This window comes from Anolis carolinensis, chromosome 2, assembly GCF_035594765.1.
Source record: "Anolis carolinensis isolate JA03-04 chromosome 2, rAnoCar3.1.pri, whole genome shotgun sequence".
NCBI lineage: Eukaryota > Metazoa > Chordata > Lepidosauria > Squamata > Dactyloidae > Anolis > Anolis carolinensis.
The window spans coordinates 21332030-21353881 of record NC_085842.1 but is presented as its reverse complement, the minus strand read 5'-3'; the positions used below and the strand labels follow the sequence as shown (position 1 = coordinate 21353881).

Genomic DNA, 21852 nt, shown 5'->3' with positions numbered 1-21852 from the left:
ACATACATTTATCAGGATTTCAATGGGAAGTGTAGTCCTGCTTCTGGCCAATGAGGTAGTCAAGTTAATTAGGGTTGTTGTTGTTGTTGTTGTTGTTGTTGTTGTTGTTGTTGTTGTTGTTGTTGTTGTGTGCCTTCAAGTCATTTCAGACTTTGGGCAAGCCTAAGTCTAAAATTTATTTATTTATTATTTATTTATTTACTGCATTTATTTACTACATTTGTATCACACCCTTCTCACCCCAAAGAGGACTCAGAGTGGCTTACAAATTATATGTACATACAATATATTATATTATTAGCATAGCACAATATTAGCATTATATATTACTATATTTAACTATACCACTATACTGTATTATTATTAGTAATATTATATGTAATATAGAATATATAATTAATATTATTATATGGTATTATTATTAGTGTTATATTGTACTACATTATAATATTATTATCAATATTATATGTATATACAATATATTATATTATAAAACCGAGGGCGGGGGCCAGGTAAATGACCTCGGAGAGCCGCATCTGGTCCCCGGGCCTTAGTTTGGGGACCCCTGGCCTAAAACATAGAAATGTAAATTTTCCTCAGCTTAGCCTTTGGTTCTTTTTGTTTGGCCTTTGGTTCCTTTTGTTTGTAGGTCATTGACTCTGGTAGGAAACCATTAGCAAAGTTTTGTCGAAGGCTTTCATGGCCGGGATCACAGTGTTGTTGTATGTCTTTCGGGCTGTGTGGCCATGTTCCAGAAGTATTCTCTCCTGACGTTTTGCCCACATCTATGGCAGGCATCCTCAGAGGCTGTGTGGCATGGAAAGCAAAGTTGTTAGTTCTTGGCTCAGGCCGCTTGCTTAGGTTGAGCAAAGGTCCAATATGTTTAGTACCATGGGTCCCAGTACCTGCTATAAATATATAAATAAATGTATAAAAGATAGAATATTTAACATGGGAAGGGGTCCTTGTTGTGGTTGTTAAGGTAAAGGTAAATGTTTTCCTCTGATGTTACATCTAGTCGTGTCCGACTCTGAGGGTTGGTGCTCATCTCCATTTCTAAGCCAAAGAACTGGCATTGTCCATAGACACCTCCAAAGTCACGTGGCCAGCATGACTGCATGGAGCTCCGTTACCTTCCCACAGGAGTGGTACCTATTCATCTACCCACATTTGCATGTTTTCGAATCGCTAGGTTGACAAGCTGGGGCTAACAGTGGGAGCTCACTCCGCTCCCTGGAATCAAACCAGCGATCTTTCATTCCACACTTTCATCAGCTCAGCGCTTTAACATGCTGCACCACTGGGGGGGGCATTGTGGTTGTTAGTCCCTTTGCAAACTGGCCAAGACTGAACTCTTATTATATCATTCTTGCCTGGTGTCCTTGGCAAAACTATAAGTTCCCTGATTATAAGCTATTTTTCATTAAAGGGGGGGGGGGGTTGGTATCACCTTTGATAACATTGACAGAGGCTGGGGTTGTTGTGTGTTTTCCGGGCTGTATGGCCATGATCCAGAAGCATTCTCTCCTGACGTTTCGCCCACATTTATGGCAGGCTTCCTCTGAGGATGCCTACCATAGAGGTGGGCGAATTGTCAGGAGAGAATGCTTCTGGATCATGGCCATACAGCCTGGACAACACACAACAACCCTGTGATTCCGGCCACGAAAGCCTTTGACAACACATTGACAGAGGCCATCTGTTGGGAATGCTTTGATGATGCCATCCTTTACGCCAGGATGGGGTTGGACTGGATGGCCTTTGGGAGTCTCTAGGATCCTATGATTTGATGAAAGGAGTGAACAGAACGAAAAGAAGTTAGTATCCGGGGAAGCCAGATCAGGTTTGGCTTTGACAGAGGCAAGGTATGGCCATCTGTCAGGAGTGCTTTGATGGTGCCATCCTTTATAGCAGGATGGGGTTGGACTGGATGGCCTTTGGGAGTCTCTAGGATCCTATGATTTGATGAAAGGAGTGAACAGAACGAGCAGAAGCTAGTATCCGGGGAAGCCAGATCAGGTTTGGCTTTGACAGAGCCATCTGTCAGGAGTGCTTTGATGGTGTCATCCTTTATGCCAGGATGGGGTTGAACTGGATGGCCTTTGGAAGTCTCTAGGATCCTATGATTTGATGAAAGGAGTGAACAGAACAAAAAGAAGTTAGTATACGGGGAAGCCAGATCAGGTTTGGCTTTGACAGAGGCAAGGTATGGCCATGTGTCAGGAGTGCTTTGATGGTGCCATCCTTTATAGCAGGATGGGGTTGGACTGGATGGCCTTTGGGAGTCTCTAGGATCCTATGATTTGATGAAAGGAGTGAACAGAACAAAAAGAAGTTAGTATACGGGGAAGCCAGATCAGGTTTGGCTTTGACAGAGCCATCTGTCAGGAGTGCTTTGATGGTGTCCTCCTTTATGGCAGGACGGGGTTGGACTGGATGACCTCTGGGGGTCTCTTCCAGCTCTAGGCTTCTTGGCAGGGGGTTGGACTGGATGGCCCATGAGGTCTCTTCCAACTCTACTAGTCTATGATTCTATGATTTGAGGAGCAGGAGCAGGAGAAAACTTCTATGCTTGCAACCTGCCTGGTGGGTGGAGCTGCTGGAAGGCAGGCAGGAAGGGGTTAACCCGGAGCAGGCTGGAGGAGGGCCTGGGAAATTGGAGCAGGACCTGGAAGTGGTGCAACTGCAAGGCGCCCTTTCCTGCTTGCCTGGGAGGCTCTGCTTGCCCGTGAATGGCTGCGAGAGAGAGGTGAGCTTCAAGGGGCAGATCCGGAGGGGAACAGGGGGAAACCATACACTGATGCCCATGCACACATTCATGGGCAAAGCAACCAAGCAAGGGCTTGGCTGGTTGGGAAAGTTGGAAAGAGATTGGTTCTTGCAGCAGTGTGGGTTTTCCAGATCAGTCTAGATCAGGCATGGGCAAACTTGGGCCCTCCAGGTGTTTTGGACTGCAACTCCCACAATTCCTAACAGCCGGCAGGCTGTTAGGAATTGTGGGAGTTGCAGTCCAAAACACCTGGAGGGCCCAAGTTTGCCCATGCCTGATCCTGTATATGATGTGCATTGCTCCCAATCATGTTGGGGATCAACATGATTCCCTAGCATTTAAAAGTGGAGTCAAGCCACTTTATTTCTATACTGTAGATGCAGTCTGAGATGGTGCCGGAAAAGTGGTTGAAGTCTTCCTTTCCCCATGCAAAATGTAAACAAAAGAATACAAAGGTAATAACATTATAATCAGCCAAAGAAAGGTAACGAAGCCGCTTGATCTGATTTTATTTCTATGCCAAAGATGCCCTGGTAAAGGGAGGATATTAAAAATTATATATGGTAAAGTGAGCTTCCGATTTTATTTCTATGCCAAAGATATTAAAGGGAGGATATTAAAAATTATATATGGTAAAGTGAGCTTCCGATTTTATTTCTATGCCAAAGATATTAAAGGGAGGATATTAAAAATTATATATGGTAAAGTGTGAATCACAGGATTGTTGTGTGTTTTCTGGGATGTATGGCCATGTTCCAGAAGTATTCTCTCCTGACGTTTCGCCCACATCTATGGCAGGCATCCTTATACCTCACATCTCTGAGGATGCCTGCCATAGATGTGGGTGAAATGTCAGGAGAGGATGCTTCTGGGACATGGCCGTACAACCCGGAAAACACACAACAATCCTGTGATTCTGGCCATGAAAGCCTTGAACAATATATGGGTAATCTGACAAAACATGATGGGATGCGTGAACTAAATTTATTTATTTATCGTGTCAGGAGCAGATTGAGAATATAGTTGTAATGTATAGAATAAACCATATTATATAGTTGTAATGTATAGAATAAACCACAGGGAGCCCCGGTGGCGAAGTGTGTTAAAGCGCTGAGCTGCTGAACTTGCAGACCGAAAGGTCCCATGTTCAAATCCTGGGAGCGGAGTGAGCGCCCGCTGTTAGCTCCAGCTCCTGCCAACCTAGCAGTTCGAAAACATGCCAATGTGAGTAGATCAATAGGTACTGCTCCGGTGGGAAGGTAACGGCGCTCCATGCAGTCATGCTGGCCATGTGACCTTGGAGGTGTCTACGGACAACGCCGGCTCTTCAGCTTAGAAGTGGAGATGAGCACCAACCCCCAGAGTCAGACATGACTAAACGTCAGGGAAACCTTTACCTTTACCTATAGAATAAATAATATTAATAATAATAATAATAATAATAATAATAATTATTATTATTATTATTTTATTCTTATATCCCGCTCCATTTCCCCGGAGGGACTCGGGGTGGCTTACATGGGGCCATGCCCAGACACGACAGCACAAATCAGATAAAACATTAAACCGAGCAGTAAAACTTCAACATGATTAAAAAACAGTCATAAACCACAAACAAAGTTAAAAACTTGTCATTATACTACATTTTCTTTGACCACTTGGAGTGTCTCTGGTGTCACTATAAGAAGGCCCTCCATTGCGTATGTGGCAGGGCTCAGGCTGCATTGTAGTGAGTGGTATGTGGTTTCCTCTTGTCCACACTCACATGTCGTGGACTCCACTTTGTGGCCTTATTTCTTAAGGTTAGATATGCATCTCGTGGTGCCAGACTGCAGTCTGTTCACTGCCTTCCAAGTCTTCCAGTCTTGTGTGTGCCCAGGAGGGAGTCTCTCATCTAGTCTCAGCCACTGATTGAGGTTCTGGGTTTTAGCCTGCCACTTTTGGACTCTCGCTTGCTGAGGTGTTGCTATGAGTATTTCTGTAGATGTTAGGAAGCTGTTTCTTGATTTAAGGCATTGGTTTGCTGGCTGATATCCAAACAGAGGATGGCTCCAGAGATGTTACTGCCTTGGTCCTTTCATTACAGGGCAGGCTGCTCCTTCCCGACAGGTGTCAGGTAGTGCAATACCGGCTAAACAGTATAATTTATCCAGTGGCGTAGGGCATAGACAAGACATCCTATGATAATGCGGCATGTCTCATTAAGAGCCACATCCACTGTTTTAAGCAAGCCAGGTCACATTCTCCAAATACTTGCTTTCCCTAATGAAATCATACAATGTGGTGTGAGAGCTAGTTTGCCACCTAGAAGCTGGGAGGTGTTGGCTCTCTGTTGTGTTGGGGTGGCTCTTTACACCGAGGAATTAATGCAGTTTGATACCACTTTAACTATTCTTGCTCAAGACTGAGTGGTGGAAAGAATGATTGGAATGGTGTCTGATGCCTGGAGAGAGGCTTAATAAACTGGCTAAGAGGGCCTTCGTGAGGCTGGGTTGTAAACTAGTGTTATAAAATACGTATTGTTCCCAGTAATGTTGGGAATCATGGATAGGTATTGCAGTTTTCCAAGGTTTCAGCCTTCTCGGCCAAAGAGTACTAATGCCTGAAAGATAAAGGTTTCCCCTGACATTAAGTCTAGTCTTGTCTGACTCTGGGGGTTGGTGCTCATCTCCATTTCTAAGCCGAAGAGCCGGCGTTGTCCATAGACACCTCCAAGGTCATGTGGCCAGCATGACTGTCTCACCAGATTACAAATCCTGGAATCCCCTAACACTTAGCCATGGCATTTCAAAGTGGAGTCAAGTCATGTTAAATCTATAGTATAGATCAGTGGTTCTCAACCTGTGGGTCCCCAGGTGTTTTGTCCTACAACTCCCAGAAAATCCAGTTTACCACCTGTTAGGATTTCTGGGAGTTGGAGGCCAAAACCACAGGTTGAGAACCACTGGTGTAGATGCAACCTGAGAGGGTGCCAAAAAGTGGTTGAAGTCTTCCTTTCCCCATGCAAAATGGTGTAATAAAAATTGCAAGCAAAAGAATACAAAGGTAGTGACATTTTAATCAGCCATTCAAATGAGGCACTGATCAGAGATAACGAAGCCACTTGAATGGATTTTACTTGTACGCCTTCCTAAGATCTGTTTGTATTGGAAGAATATGAATAACTTGATATTAGGATAAAATCATTGACCAAAAGTGATGGGATATGTGAACTACCGTATATACTCGAGTATAAGCCGACCCGAATATAAGCCGAGGCACCTAATTTTACCACCAAAAAACTGGGAAAACATTGACTCCAGTATAAGCCGAGGGTGGTAAATTTCAGAAATAAAAATAGATACCAATAAAATTACATTAATTGAGGCACCAGTAGGTTAAATGTTTTTGAATATTTACATAAAGCTCAAATTTAAGATAAGACTGTCCAACTCTGATCCAATCATTATTCTCATCTTCTTCAATGTAAATGTGCTTATGTATCCTTTTAATAATAATAGAGTAAAATAATACATGTAATAATAATAATAATAATAAATACAGGAAAATAATACATATAATAATAAATAGAGTAAAATAATAAATGCAATAATAATAATAATAATATCAGAGTGAAATAATTAATGTATTAATAATAATAATAAAAATAGAGTAAAATAAATGTAATAGTAGCAACAATAATAGAGAAAAATAATAAATGTAATAATACCAATAATAATAGAGAAAAATAATAAATGTACTATATATTCTCGAGTATAAGCTGACCCAAATATAAGCCAACCAGGACCCTCACCCGAGTATAAGCCGAGGGGGCTTTTTCAGTCTTAAAACAAGGGCTGAAAAACTAGGCTTATACTCAAGTATATACAGTATTTATTTATCGTGCTAGAAGTGAATTGAGAATACAGTTATAATGTACTAGCTGTGCCCGGCCACGCGTTGCTGTGGCAAAGTGGTGGTGGTATTGGTTAAAAATTGTTGTGTAATTTTTATTTGACGTTATTTGCATTTTTTTATTAATTTTATTGTAAGTTATATTTTTATTTATTATATTTTATTATTTTCTTGTATTATTTTTAGTTATTTTCTGTTATTATAGTATTTTATTGTATTAATTTTTAGTGTTTTTTATTATTTTTTATTGGGTTGCTAGGAGACCAAGTTGGAGGAGCTTAGCCTTCTAACTGGCAGCAATTGGATAAAAGCAATTATTCCTCTCTCTCTAATTAGGACTTTATTTTTCTTTTCTTTTTGTTGTATCAACCTAGAGGCGTGGATGATGGGTTGTGTTGTCAAATTTCGAGGTTGGGGGGCCTGTAGTTTTGTTGTTTTGTGGGTCGCCATGATGCCATCACTCTTTTATATATATAGATAGATAAAACACAAGGTTGAAAACTTGGCGTTATACTAAATTCTCTTTGACCAGAAGCCAGCTACTTGGAGTGCCTCTGGTGTCGCTGTGAAATGGTCCTCCATTGTGTACATGGCAGGGCTCAGCCTGCCACTTTTGGACTCTTGCTTGCTGAGGTGTTCCTGCGAGTATCTCTGTAGATCATAGGAAGGTTTTTCTTGATTTAAGGTGTTGGCTTGCTTGCTGATATCCAGAGGTTGGGCGGGAGATGTCAATGCCTTGTCAATGCCAGGTCAGGCTGTTCCTTCCAAGCATGTCAGGTGGTGCAATACCAGCTAAACAGTATAATTTCTCCAGCGGTGTTGGGCGTTGACATCCTGTGATAATGCGGCATGTCTCATTAAGAGACACATCTAGTGTTTTAATGTGATGAGATGTATTGCACACTGGGCATGCCTATGCAGCAGCAAAGTAGCCAAGCGCAAGGGCCGATGTCTTCTCTGTATCTGATTGTGCCAGTCAGCTTTCGTACGATATTATTTCTAGCACCCACTTGTTCTGATACTCAAACAGTGCTTCTTATAAGTCAGACCACGGTCTAGGGTAACTCCCAGATATTTTGCAATGCTCCAGTGTCTCAGACATGATAGCCATGTATCAATACAAAGGATGCTATAAGGAAGAGGGATCAAGCTTGTTTTCTGCTGCTCTGGAAACTAGGACTTGGAGCAATGGGTTCAAACTACTAGAAAGGAGATTCCACCTGAACATTAGGAAGAACTTCCTCACAGTGAGAGCTGTTCAGCAGTGGAACTCTCTGGCTCCGAGTGTGGTGGAGGCTTTTAGTCAACTTTTAGTCAACTACCTTGTGTTTACAATACTTACTTGATGACTTTACCCAGTTCATTTTTATTATCTTTACTCTGGTGTCAAATTCATGTTTTATTATAGTTATTTTAAATTTTTACTATGTCAATATGTAAAATTTTCATACTTGTGTCTGTACCTTTTGATGCGTTTTACTTTGTTTGCTCTTTTTATCCCGGTTTGGCCCCATGTAAGCTGCCCTGAGTCCCTTTGGGGAGATGGAGGCGGGGCACAAAATAAATTATTATTTTATTGTATGACACAGCAAACAAGATAGATATGCTGGATTTCATTTCACAAAATCACAAGTCGAACACTTCCCAAGTGTCTAGGACTGTGTGATGTATTTTCGGATGATGTGCGCAGATCCCAGTAGGGTGGCCTTTTGCAGTTGGCAGATCGTAATTTTGTCAATGTCTATTGTTTCCAAATGCCGGCTGAGATCTTTTGGTACGGCACCCAGTGTGCCCATCACCACCGGGACCACCTGCACTGCTTTCTGCCAGAGTCTTTGAAGTTCATTCTTGAGGTCCTGATAGCGGCTGAGTTTTTCCTGTTGTTTTTCGTCAATGCGACTGTCACCTGGGATGGCAACATGAATGATCCAAACCTTTTTCTTTTCCACAACTGTGATGTCTGGTGTGTTGTGTTCCAGAACTTTGTCAGTCTGGATTTGGAAGTCCCACAGTATCTATGTGTGCTCATTTTCCAATACTTTTGCAGGTTTGTGATCCCACCAGTTCTTTACTGCTGGGAGTGGTACTTGAGGCATAAGTTCCAATGAATTATTATTATTATTATTTTATTTTAAACAGAGGCTGGATGGCAGTATGTCAGAGATATTTTGTGCTTTTCTTGCATGGCATAGGGTTGGACTGGATGACCCATGTGGTCTCTTCTAACTCTTATTTTTCTATGATTCTATGATTCTGCCTTTCTTTTTTTCCCTCTTTAGGGATCAGCCCTGCTTACTATTCTTGGTGAAAAGGCGAGGCAAGATGGTGTAGAGTTGGCCACTTGGAACTTGAACAGTCCGTAGCCAAAATTATCCTATCCTTCAACATAACGGTGGTCAGGCTACAAGTGAGTTACTGAAATCTCCCTTTCTGGAAAAGAGAATTTGTAATGGAAGAGGGTTTGGAAGCTGTAGGTGAGGCTCCGCATGTTGTGAAGGCGAGGTGCTTAAAGGAATTGCCGAGACGAGCAGCCCCGCAAAATGGCAAGCGTCATCCCCTCAACGGGTTTCCGCAGACGTGGCCAACCCAATGCCAAGAGTTCCTGAAGGAACTAGATTGCCGTTGCTCTGGATCGCCAAAACTGGGGCCGTGGGACGATGCCAAGGCTTTCCTGGCCTCCTTCGAGCAAGTGGCCGAAGCCTGCCGATGGCCAAGGAAAGAGTGGGTGGCCCGTCTGTTGCCCGCACTGAGCGGAGAAGCCAAAGTTGCCTTCGGGAACCTGGAAGCGGGAGACAGGGAAGACTACGAGAAAGTGAAGGTTGCCATCCTGCGCAAGGAAGCCTGCGGGATGGAGGCGCTACGCCGGCACTTCCGACGGTACCGCTGCCAAGAGGTGGAGGATCCGCGGAGCGTTTACGGGCACCTCCGGGAGCTCTGCCACCAGTGGCTGAAGCCAGAAAGGCACACCAAGGAGCAGATCCTGGAGCTGCTGATCCTGGAGCAGTTCCTGGCCATCTTGCCCCAAGGCATCCAGAGCCGGATCAAATCGTGGGACGCGGGGACCGACGCTGAAACAGTGGCAGAGGTGGAGTTCCTGATGGGAGCCCAAGGGGACAAGAATTGGGAATGGCAGGTGAGACAGAGTGTGTATGTAGCTGATAGAGAGTGAGGCTGGGACTTGGGAGATCTAGGGTGCAGCTTGTTGATGGTCGTAGAAATAAATAAATAGAAGCTTTACCACAGTTTTTGAATCAAGTTAAACCCTGCAGTATAATAAAATATCACTCAGGCTTCTGCAACAGGCAACAGTATCTTTACTTCAGTTCAATAGTTCAATCAGAGCAACAATATATATAGCAGTTTTTTTGAATTCACACAGAGAACGTGGGAATATGCCTCATTTGCCTTATAAATAACTAGGCTTTGAAAAGTATGGTAGCCATTTCCTCCCTGACTATTTTCAGTCAGTTCTCTCCTCCCTCTTTGAGATGAAAGTGGCAGTTTAAACCGTTTGGCTCAGTACCAAGCTAGAGGCAGCAGCCAGTCGGAATTCTGGCTCCCGGCTGGCTCAGCCAATCAGCTGTCGCCACATGTCTTTCCAGTCAACTCACAACATCATGGTGTCTTTTTACAAACCCTCACACAACTATGCTCTAGAGCTGGTATGGGCAAACTTCAGCCCTCCCGGTGTTTTGGACTTCAACTCCCACAATTCCTAACAGCCGGTAGGCTGTTAGGAATTGTGGGAGTTGAAGTCCAAAACACCGGGAGGGCTGAAGTTTGCCCATGCCTGCTGTAGAATAAATACAGTGTGGCACCACTTTCACTGCCATGGACAACTGCATTAATTCAACAACGAAGATGTACCCCTAGAGCAGCATTTCTCAACCTGGGGGTCAGGACCCCTGGGGGAGGGGTCACTAGGGGTTCAGAGGGGGCGTGAAAGACCAGTACTTTTTATTAATCATGGGGGTTCTGTGTGGGAAGTTTGGCCCAATTCTATTGTTGGTGGGGTTCAAGGGGCTCTTTGATTGTAGGTGAACTATAAATCCCAGCAACTACAACTCCCAGATGTCAAGCTCTATTTTCTCTAAACTTCTTTAGTGTTCACATTTGGGCATATTGAGTATTTGTGCCAAGTTTGGTCCAGATCCATCGTTGTTTGAGTCCACAGTGCTCTCTGGATGAAGGTGAACTACAACTCCAAAACTCAAGTTCAATGCCCACCAAACCCTTCTAGTATGTTGGTCATGGGAGTTTGGTTCAGTTCCATCGTTGGTGGAGTTCAGAATGCTTTCTGATTGTAGGTGAACTATAAATCCCAGCAACTAAAACTCCCAAATGACAAAATCAATCCCAACCCCGCCAGTATTCAAATTTGGGCATATGGGATATTTGTGCCAAATTTGGTCCAGTGAATAAAAATATATCCTGCATATCAGGTATTTACATTACGATTCATAACAGTAGCAAAGTGCTAGTTATGAAGTAGCAACGAAAATAATGTTATGGTTGGGGGTCACCACGAAATGAGGAACTGTATTAAGGGGTCCCGGCATTAGGAAGGCTGAGAACCACTGCCCTAGAGCATTTGTAACCTATCCTGTCCTGTGTGTGTTTTTCTATCTCCTAACTATGATGCTCCATGTCTTTTTTCAGCTGCCATTGGAAGAAGTGCCTGTCAACCCCTCAAAAGTGGAGGGGACCCTTTTGGGACAAAACTCTCTGGAAGTCAAGGAGAAAGTTGATGGGGATTTTCGCCTGATAGGTGAGGATCCATTGACTTAACGGAGGAGGCACATTTTCTGCAGCAGTCACTGCCATGGATTGTTGCTATGGAATCCTGGGAGGTGTAGTTTTCCAAGGTCTTAGGACTTCTCTCCAAGAGTGCTGCTAATCTCAACTACAAATCTCAGGCCCCCATTGCATTGAGCCATTGCAGTTCAAGGGATGTCAAACTGCTTTAACTTTACAGGCACATTTCAAAATATCTCGCACATGCAGATAACAATAAAATAAAATACAGATAAATAACTTTTCCTCACCCAGCCTCCACAGACTGGATCAAAATGTCATGTATCCATGCTCCAGTTACTGACAAATTGGAGCTCCTACTCATGTAGTCAATGCTACTAAATTAGGTTGGGGTGTGTGGGTTGTAAGTGGGTCAATAGTGTCAAAATGGTCTGGAATTGGTTTACAATCTAATTCATAAACGATTTAATTCACAAAGTATAGCTGTCCCTCCATGTTTGTGGTTTTGACTTTTGCAGATTTGATTATTCACCAATTTTATTTTTAAAATTATTTCTAGGAATCTTTAGGTCCTTCAGTGTGATTTTATGGTCAGCTTCTAGTGAAGGTTGACTATGGAATCCTGCTGGAAGACCTAGAAATTCCTTTCACAGGAGTCCTGTGCCGCTAACCCTACCAAATGCAGTCAACTGACTGTAATATACATTATATTTATCCAGAAAGTAGATTACATTTTGGAATTAAAAATGAACAAAGTATAGGAGAAAACATTTACCATATGCAGTTGAAAGACATAACCCAATACCACTTCCCAACATTGTTGTCATTAAAATCTAGGCACTTATCACAGTGATGAATGAGCTTGGCAACTCCTTCCCCACAAAACTCTGCCGCTTGCGTCCTCAACGCAGCATTTTGGCAACAATGCGCAGCTGCGGGAAGGGGTGACCGGCTGGTTGAGGATGCAAGTGGCAGAGTTTTGCGGGGGAGGAGTTTCCAAGCTTATTCATGATAAGTGCCTAGATTTGAATGGCAACTACGTTGAAAAGTGGTATTTGGGTGTGGCTTTCAACTGCATATGGTAAATGTTTTCTCCTATACTTTATTCATTTTTAATTCCAAAACATAATCTACTTTCTGGATAACCCTCGTATACTATAATAGAATAATAATAATAATAATAATAATAATAATAATAATAATAATAATAATAATTTTATTGGAGCCTCCGGTGGCCTAGGGGGTAAAAGCCTCGTGACTTGAAGGTTGGGTTGCTGACCTGAAAGCTGCCAGGTTCGAATCCCACCCGGGGAGAGCGCGGATGAGCTCCCTCTTTCAGCTCCAGCTCCATGCGGGGACATGAGAGAAGCCTCCCACAAGGATGGTAAAACATCCAGGCGTCCCCTGGGCAACATCCTTGCAGACGGCCAATTCTCTCACTCCAGAAGCAATTCCGGTTGCTCCTGACATGAAAAAAATATATATTATAGATTATATATATGTGGTTGCTGTGAGTTTTCCGGGCTGTATGGCCATGTTCCAGAGGCATTCTCTCCTGATGTTTCGCCCGCATCTATGGCAGGTATCCTCAGAGGTTGTGAGGTTTCATGACGTCTGAAGATGCCTGCCATAGATGTGGGCAAAATGTCAGGAAATAATGCTTCTGGAACATGGTTATACAGCTCGGAAAACTCACAGCAACCTAGTGATTCCAGCCATGAAAGCCTTCGACAACATATTATATATACTGTTCTACCATTAGAAATCTAACTAAATAAACCTATTAATAACTTTAGCCACAGATTACTGCATCATTTGATTTCTTATTGCTAAAAAAAGGTCATAAGCAAGTTCTAATCTTTCAGAAAATTACCTTGAAAACTCAAGATGTGACTCTCCCCCTATTTTTGGATTTTAGTTGCCAAAAGTCATAGTTACCAGGGCCATTGCGGAGGGATGATGGGAGTAACAGTCCAGCAATATACACAATAATCCTTCTTCACCCATATCCTTCTTTCTTCTTCACAGCCAATGGTTCAATGCTGTCCCCTAAAGAAGAAGAAATGACTGAGACTGGCCTTTCGGAGGTACGTGATGTTGTGTTGGAGTGTTTTTAGCAAAACAAACCAAAGTCTAAGAGGTTGTGCATTTGATAGATCTCAAAATTAAAGGCAATTGAAGTGATGCGGAGTCTGAATTTTGGGCAAAAGAGAATGCTACCTTTGGTCATGCAGTTCTGTTCTCTGGTGTAGAAATATTCTGTATCTGTAACTACAGGAAGAGAGTTATGGTTCCACATTAAATGCCATTGATTGTAAGATGCATGGCAATTTCAGTATCACCAAAACAAGGCAAAACAATTATATAACATGCACCCGAGATTATAAGACACATCCCATTTTTAGAGATGTTTATACGGGGGGGGGGGGGGGGGGGGGAGTACCTCTTAGAACTGGGGAAATAGAGTATTGCCTTGTCTGTCCCGCTTGCTCAACATCTATTTGTTTATTGATTTGAATATTATTTATTTTATGTATATGCCAACCTTCTCCCTGAATGGGCCCCAAGGCGTGAAGAAGGGGGCCGGGAAGACATAATTCCACCATTTCTTCTGTGTCAATATAACAATATAATAATATATAATACTCATATTATGTTATACTAATCATATAATATATTGTATATACATATAATATTGATAACAATATCATAATATAATACAATATAATAACAATAACACACTATTATAATTGTATATTTATATTACATGTAATATTACTAATAATATAGTGGTATAGTACAATATAATAATATATAATGCTTCTATTGTGCTATGCTAATACAGTAGGGTCTCGCTTATCCAACGTAAACGGGCCGGCAGAACGTTGGATAAGTGAATATGTTGGATAATAAGGAGAGATTAAGGAAAAGCCTATTAAACATCAAATTAGGTTATGATTTTACAAATTAAGCACCAAAACATCATGTTATACAACACATTTGACAGGAAAAGTAGTTCAATACGCAGTAATGCTATGTAGTAATTACTGTATTTACGAATTTAGCACCAAAATATCACAATGTATTGAAAACATTGACTACAAAATTGCGTTGGATAATCCAGAACGTTGGATAAGCGAGTGTTGGATAAGTGAGACTCTACTGTAATATAATATATTGTAGGTACATAAACTTGTAAGCTGCCCTGAGTCCCTTTTGGGGTGAGAAGGGTGGGATAGAAATGTCACAAATAAATAAAAAGGTAACTAACTCAATAATAATAATAATAATAATCATCATCATCATCATCATCATCATCATCATCTTTATTTATATTCTGCTCTCTCTCCCTGAGGGGACTCAGAGCGGATTACAGGTACATATATGGCAAACATTCAATGTCCTTATACAATTGACAGAGACAGACAATATATAATCGTGGTGCATATTTTTCAGATATTGTTTAGAATAGACATCTATGTTTAGTTACTTAATAAATAATCAGAGGCAGGCTGCCCACTTTCATTTCTGGAATCTGGAGTCTGTGCTTGGCTTGGCCATGGGGAAGCGCTGTTCTATTCTTCCACACCATGGAGCCTGTCAATCAAACCACTGCCAGGTTTTTCAGGGGTGCCTTTTATCTCCCTGCCAAAGCAGTACATATTTATTCTCTCACATTGCTGTTTTTGAACTTTTAGGTAGGCAGAAGCTAGGCTGACGGTGGGAGCTCACCCCGTACACGGCTTGAACTGTCAACCTCCCAGTCGGCAAGATCTTTTGCAGCTGATGGTTTAACCCGCTGTGCTAGACAAAACTGGTTAAAACTTAAACAAACAAAAATAATGGAAAACATTCTGAAATTATTTTGAAAGGAGAAATAACAGTCTTTCAGAACAATTGTCCTTCTGCATTTTTGATTCTGACTTCTGTGGATTTGATTATACATAGACTTGATTTTAAAATGTTCTCTGTGCTTCCCATCGCCATAATGATAGACCCCACTTCATTTTTACTTTATTGGGCTTCAAACTGGTTCTGGTTAATGACAATCTGCTGTGTGTCTATCTCCGTGTGTGTGTGATTGTTTCAGGGATCTGTGAATCTGAATGAAGTGGCAGTGTCCTTGGACAACACCGAATGGTCAGTGTTAAACCCCAGGCAAGGAACGATGCATTGGGAAGTCATGCCAGAGAACATCAGCTGTTTGGGTAAGTCCTTCCCAAAGAGGAGGAGGGAAGACAACTAAGGACCGGGCTGTGGTGCAGGCTGGAAAGCAAGCCAGCTGCAACAAATCAACAAATCACTCTGACCAAGAGGTCATGAGTTCGAGGCCAGCCCGGTGCCTGCGTCTTATCTCTGTCTCTGTTCTGTGTCATGGCATTGAATGTTTGCCTTTATGTGTGCAATGTGATCCGCCCTGAGTCCCCTTCGGGGTGAGAAGGGCGGAATATAAATGCTGTAAATAAAATAAATAAATATAAGAGGAGTCATTGGTTTCATCGTGGGAAAATGCTTCTCTATTTGAAATTATTTATGTCCCTCCGATTGATGGAACCAATATACGGGCTGTCTGTGCCCCTGTTCAGAAGATTTCACCTCGTTTTCTGTCCCTGTGATAATTGGGTTTTGAAAAATGTGGCTTGTTGTGCAAACAAAGATTGTTGATCAAGCTTCAGTGGAGACTCCTTTCCTCCATGATAACTCTTCCAGGAGTGAATTTCCCTTCTGAAGGGTCCATTTCTCTCATTTCTTACTGTCTCACCCCTAACTATGAGTCATTTATAAGTCAGATGTGTTGTCAAAGGCTTTCATGGCTGGAATCACTGGGGTGCTGTGAGTTTTTCGAGCTTTATGACCATGTTCCAGAAACATTCTCTCCTGACGTTTTGTGGAATACAGCTGAAGTATTTTCTGTAGAGTTTCCCCTGCAAACACTGCATTGTTGTTGCTAACAGATTCATGTAAATGGGTGTTGTTCAGAAACCTTTTATGTTGCCAAATTATTCGTGACCCCAATTTAGGGCTGGGGCCCGCAGTTTAAAAAGCAGTGCTGCAATTAATGACCTGATTTATAAACGGCTTAGCCTGAATTCCATCAATACTCTGTCCCCCAATGTTGTTTGTTGTTTTGTGTCTCCACATTAAGGTGGCTTTGTGATTCCCAAACCTGAAGCCGTGCCCCAAATGGAGCAAGGAGAAATACTTTTCATCCCAGACGCTGAGGAGTGTGAGGCTTTTCCAAGTAACATGCCAGGTAAAGTCACCCCAGGGCGACTCTATTAGACTCTCAGAACAGAGAGATGCTTTGGATTTTGGACTGTTGATTATAAGAAAGATGCCCCGTGTTACCTACACAGATAAACAACTTCAAGTCCTATCTGTAACTGGATTGATATGCAAAGTACCTATATGCTGAATACATGAAGTTTGTGAGTAAACAAACTATGTTACTTTTAAAGATGTCTGCTACTTTTTGTCTCTTGAGAACATGATGGAAAGGCAAATATGTTTTAATGGAGAGTAAATGTTTTGGGGCAACTAAAAAGAACACTTCTGAAACTCTGCTATCTATTTGTATGTGTTTTGTGCATTGGCATATCTTTGTTCCTAACAGTTCAAAAACATACCTAGGTACATCAATTTAACAGCTGAGAAACCTGATGGTCTTGCATGAATGCCATTTCCCCAAAAGGTTATGGCATCATTTTTCAAAAGTTTGTGACTTGTAACAAGTTATGCCTTTCCAAAGATCATAAAATCTCTAAAAGGTTATGGAGATTTCCATTTTTCAAAATATTCCATGTGATGTCTTATCAATAATAGATACAAAAGATGTGCAATTGACTACTGGAACAGCCCGGACTACCTTTGTGGATCATGTGAATTATTATGTTGTATTGTGTTAAATGCTTTTAATTGTTTATTTGTATTTTATAACTCTATTTTAAATGTTTTTATTCTACACTGTTCTTTTAAAGACATCAAATTGTTGCCTATGTTGTAAAGCCACCTAGAGTCCCCTTTGGGGCTCAGAAAGGCGGGGTGGAAGTGCCATAAATAAATAATTAATCAAAGTAAAATAGGTCTGGCCTGACCACTGGCATACTTTTCTCCCATCATTCTCCCTCCTGAATAAAACAGAATATAATAACTTTATTGTCATTGTACATTGTACAATTAAATTAAATGCTGTCTCTGTTTTTAAGCCTGTTCTTGAGGTTGTCTGGGACACTGATTCAAAAAATTGCATTGGATGGACCACATCAGCTCTCGTTACTTAGATATGGTTATCATAGTTTTCTATGGGCAAACAGATAGTGACTGTTAGATAACAACAACAACTTTATTCTTGTATCCTGTCTCCATCTCCCCGAAGGGACTCAGGGCAGCTTACATGGGAAAACAACCAAACCACAACATAAATTAACATATAATCCATAAATTTAAAACACAATATAATAACATAGTTATAAAACAACATGATCTTTCATGACTTCATTATTCAATATATGCACTTTATGGCCTAGAAATTTTTTAAGCGATTTCATGTTTTTATGCTATCCATGTTTTATTGATTTGATTTGTTATATTCTTACGTTTTATTGACTTGTTTTACTTGCTTGGCCCCATGTAAGCCGCCCCGAGTCCCTTCTGGGAGATGGTGGCGGGGTATAAAAATAAAGTTGTTGTTGTTGTTATAAAAATAAAGTTGTTGTTGTTGTTGTTATTTAAAACCTACACATCAATTGTTAGATATGTTCTGTATCTCAAAAACTTGAGCCAATAAAGGAAAACTGGTGCAATTTTTGATTAAGTGGATGAAATATTCCCAGGCTAATATTTTGAGGCACCGAAATGTGTATTGGCCAGTGTTATCTACTTCTTTCTATCTCATTTTCTCTGTTTCTCCCTGTAGATGATAAAGGACTCTTGAACATTAAGGAGAATTGTCACGAAGAGAGTCCAGAGCCTGAGGAAATGTACAGCATGTCACTGGAAATATCCCAAGGCAAGGCTTCTCTGGTTGCCGAGATTCACGAGCAAGGCTGCGCCCCTGATGGACAGCATAGGAAGAATCCCACGGAGACGTGGGAGGAAGCCACGGAAAGGGCCGTAAGTCATTTGGCACTGAAGGACTCCCCGAGGCATACCCGAGCGAGCAGGTTTTTGCACTCCAAAGGCGGGAGATGGTACCGGTGCAAAGCAGGACTGGTCACCAACCAGGTCCTGCATTCTGGAGTGACCCCTTACGATTGCCACGTGTGCGGGAAACATTTCCAGAAAAAGACTTGCCTCGCCAAACACCAGAGGATCCACGTGTGGCCGAAGATGTTTCCGTGCTCCGACTGCGGGGAGAGCTTCGACTGGAGAGAGGAGTTGGTCAGGCACCGGGTGGGCAGCCACGGGGGACAGAAGCGGCACAAGTGTCCCCAGTGTGGCAAGTGCTTCAGCCAGAGGGAGAGCCTCATCCGGCACGAGAAGATCCACACCGGGAAGAAGCCCTACGAGTGTCCCGAGTGCGGAAAGAAGTTCTGCCGGAGGGACTCCTTGGTCCGGCACCAGAAGATCCACACGGGAGAGAAGCCGTACGACTGCCACGACTGCGGCAAGAGCTTCAATCAGAAAGAGATCCTCCTCCGACACCAGAGGACCCACACGGGGGAGAAGCCATTCAAGTGCCACGAGTGCGGGGAGAGCTTCGCGCAAAAATCCATACTGCAAAGACATGAAAGAATTCATATGGAGCAAAAGAGCTTACTGGTACTCTGAGGCGAGTGAAGGCTTCGCTACCGTTTTCAAGATATGCTGCCTTCTTTGTATTGTGTGTGTGATATTTTCAGTTTTTTTATTAAGCCTAAATATAGTCAGTCCTCCACATTTGCTATGGGATCTTTGCAAAAGTGAAAACTGCCGATGTGGAGGGCTAACTGTAATGCTGATACTCTCAGGCAGACCCCAGTCGCTGAACTCATCTTCATGCTGCTTTCAGGATTTTGGAAATTATCCAACCACCATCCCCTTTAATTGTCATCTTCCAAAAGCCATCACTAGAAAGGCATATATTCTCTCCTCAAGTGAGTAAGACGTTCAGTCTTTAATATCTCACCTTAACTCCAAGGAATGCGTATTTCTCCTTTTGAGAATAAAATCCTCCCTTGGTCTAAGGGAAGCTGGGGATTAATTGACGTGGTGTTTCTGGTCCACCCAAAAGTTGTTTTCCATGGGAGCGTTGTGTGATCTGATGAATCTCACTTGGCTATCAGAGCTTTAAAGCCAATGCTTCTTAAACTCTGATTATACCTTTTGCCAAATAATGGGAAATGTTGAATTTTTTTGCTCATTTAGGCTGCAAAGAATAATGCAAAGAATAATAAAGAATAATAAGTACAATCCCATTGATTACAAACTATGGGCTTTATCATGAGAGCGAGAAATTGCCAGTACGGCAGGATAATTGTTTCTTTGGCTGGGATTTATCATACGGCATCATTTCTATCTTGCTGTAGCATTGCATTTCCGTCATTATTGGATCCCATGGTTTAATTAATGGGAGAAACCAATTAAGGCCCCGATATTGCTGCAAGTGTTGTTTCATTTCTTCTTGTTGTTCTGATACTCCTACAACTCATGTTGTGGGACTGGACATTGTGTGTTGTCAAAAGATTTCATGGATGGAATCACTGTTGCTGTGAGTTATCTGGGCTGTATGGCCATGTTCCAGAAGCATTCTCTACTGACGTTTTGCCTGCATCTATGGTAAGGTTTGTTGGAAACTAGGCAAGTGGAGTTTATATATCTGTGGAATGTCCACGGTGGAAGAAAGAACTCTTGTCTATTTGAGGCAAGTATGAATATTGCAATTAATCACCTTGATTAGCATTGGATAGCCTTCCAGTTTCAAAGCCTTTCCGTTGCAAAGAGTTGAAACTGCATAATTTTGCAAAGGAGTGAAGAATACAGATTGCAGGAATATGCTTCATCGAAGTGGCACGATATTGCAGCAAGTTGAGAAAGTGATTGTTGGCATATTGGTATGTTTTCATTTGTTTATTGAGAAACGACAGTCTGGTGTGATCAAGCCCTATGTTTGTCTCCTACTCTTGTTTTGTAACTAATTTTGCGGGCATATGTGGGTGTTATAATTATGATTTTATTTAATTGGGCAGGATTTTTTTACACTTTTTTCTACATAGCTTTGCACACATCTTTTGGAGCCGGGATGAGATAAACTGTCTGTTTCTTTAATAAATAAACTCTTTTATCGAGCATTATTTGTGTTGATGGTGATGGTTCCTATGATGAAACTACCTCCTGAATGTCTCAATCTGAAGAAATATTAAAACACTAGCATACATAATCAGAATTACCAGGTTTACTTTCTTCTTCTTCACTCCCTTTCCCAGTGACATTAGAGAGGAACACTTCACCTAGCAACAGTTTCAACCCCTCAATTATTTAAAGGTGGTCCATAAAGGGTATGTATGTGTGCCAGATTTGGTCCAAATCCATCAAGCCATGGAGGAGCCTTTGTGGTACAAACAACCCAACATACATACATGAAATTAGACTTACTTAGGTGATCCCTCGTAGCCTGAGGATGATGGCCCTCCAAGTGTAGTGTCTTGGAAGTGGATGCATAGGTGGCTGTAGAGACTTGTTCTTGACCCGCATGTTCTTCCACAGCGAGGACATTGGTTTCCAGATGGAAAGCAGTCCTGGTCAGGATTGGCTTGTCACGCCTTTCTCTTGGCACATTTCTCCCTTAAGCCCTCCATTTGTGCCACTTCAAATTCCACAGCACTGCTGGTCACAGCTGACCTCCAGTTAGAGCACTCAAGGGCCAGGGCTTCCCAGTCCTCGGTGTCTATGCCACAATTTTTAAGGTTGGCTTTGAGCCCATCCTTAAATCTTTTCCTGCCCACCAACATTACATTTCCCATTCTTGAGTTGGGAGTAGAGTACCTGCTTTGGGAGACGGTGATCGGGCATTCGGACAACATGGCCAGTCCACCGGAGTTGATGGCGTAGGAGCATCACTTCAATGGTGGTCTTTGCTTCTTCCAGTATGCTGACATTTATCCACCTGTCTTCCCAAGAGATTTGCAGGATTTTTCAGAGGCAATGCTGATGGAATCGTTCCAGGAGTGTGACGTCTGTAGACAGTCCACGTTTCGCAGGCGTAGAGCAGGGTTGGGAGGACAATGGCTTTATAAACAAGCACCTTGGTATCCCTATGGATGTCCCGTTCCTCAAACACTCTCTTCTTCATTTGGAGAAATGCTGCACTCGCAGAGCTCAGGCGGTGTTGTATTTCAGTGTCAATGTTGACTTTTGTGGAGAAGTGGCTTCCAACGTAGTGGCAGTGGTCAACATTTTCTAATGTTACACCATTAAGCTGTATTTCTGGCCTTGAAAGGGATTGGCTGGTGCCT

General features: G+C 42.2%; 1 protein-coding gene across 2 annotated transcripts; it reads left to right on the top strand.

Annotated features, from left to right (window-relative positions):
• The first annotated feature begins 1788 nt into the window (after window positions 1–1788).
• Window positions 1789–20688, top strand: LOC103278088 (zinc finger and SCAN domain-containing protein 30). Of its 2 annotated transcripts, none has more exons than XM_062973417.1 (7): window positions 1789–2749; window positions 8944–9797; window positions 11324–11432; window positions 13448–13506; window positions 15510–15627; window positions 16566–16673; window positions 18336–20688. In XM_062973417.1, exons 2-7 carry the CDS (start codon window positions 9114–9116, stop codon window positions 19187–19189), a joined length of 1932 nt encoding a protein of 643 aa, XP_062829487.1. In that variant the 5' UTR covers window positions 1789–2749; window positions 8944–9113; the 3' UTR covers window positions 19190–20688. The 2 variants fall into 2 exon arrangements, with proteins under 2 accessions (XP_062829487.1, XP_062829488.1); XM_062973418.1 differs by lacking the exon at window positions 1789–2749 and adding an exon at window positions 3146–3225.
• Window positions 20689–21852: the final 1164 nt, after the last annotated feature.

What these genes read in the sequence shown, in the direction of transcription:
- LOC103278088 (XM_062973417.1), top strand. Translation starts at nt 9,114, where the DNA reads ATGGAAGAGGGTTTGGAAGCTGTAGGTGAGGCTCCGCATGTTGTGAAG. An exon ending in TGGGGATTTTCGCCTGATAG is followed by an intron (nt 11,433 to 13,447) that starts GTGAGGATCCAT and finishes TCTTCTTCACAG; the next exon opens with CCAATGGTTCAATGCTGTCC. An exon ending in AGAGAACATCAGCTGTTTGG is followed by an intron (nt 15,628 to 16,565) that starts GTAAGTCCTTCC and finishes CTCCACATTAAG; the next exon opens with GTGGCTTTGTGATTCCCAAA.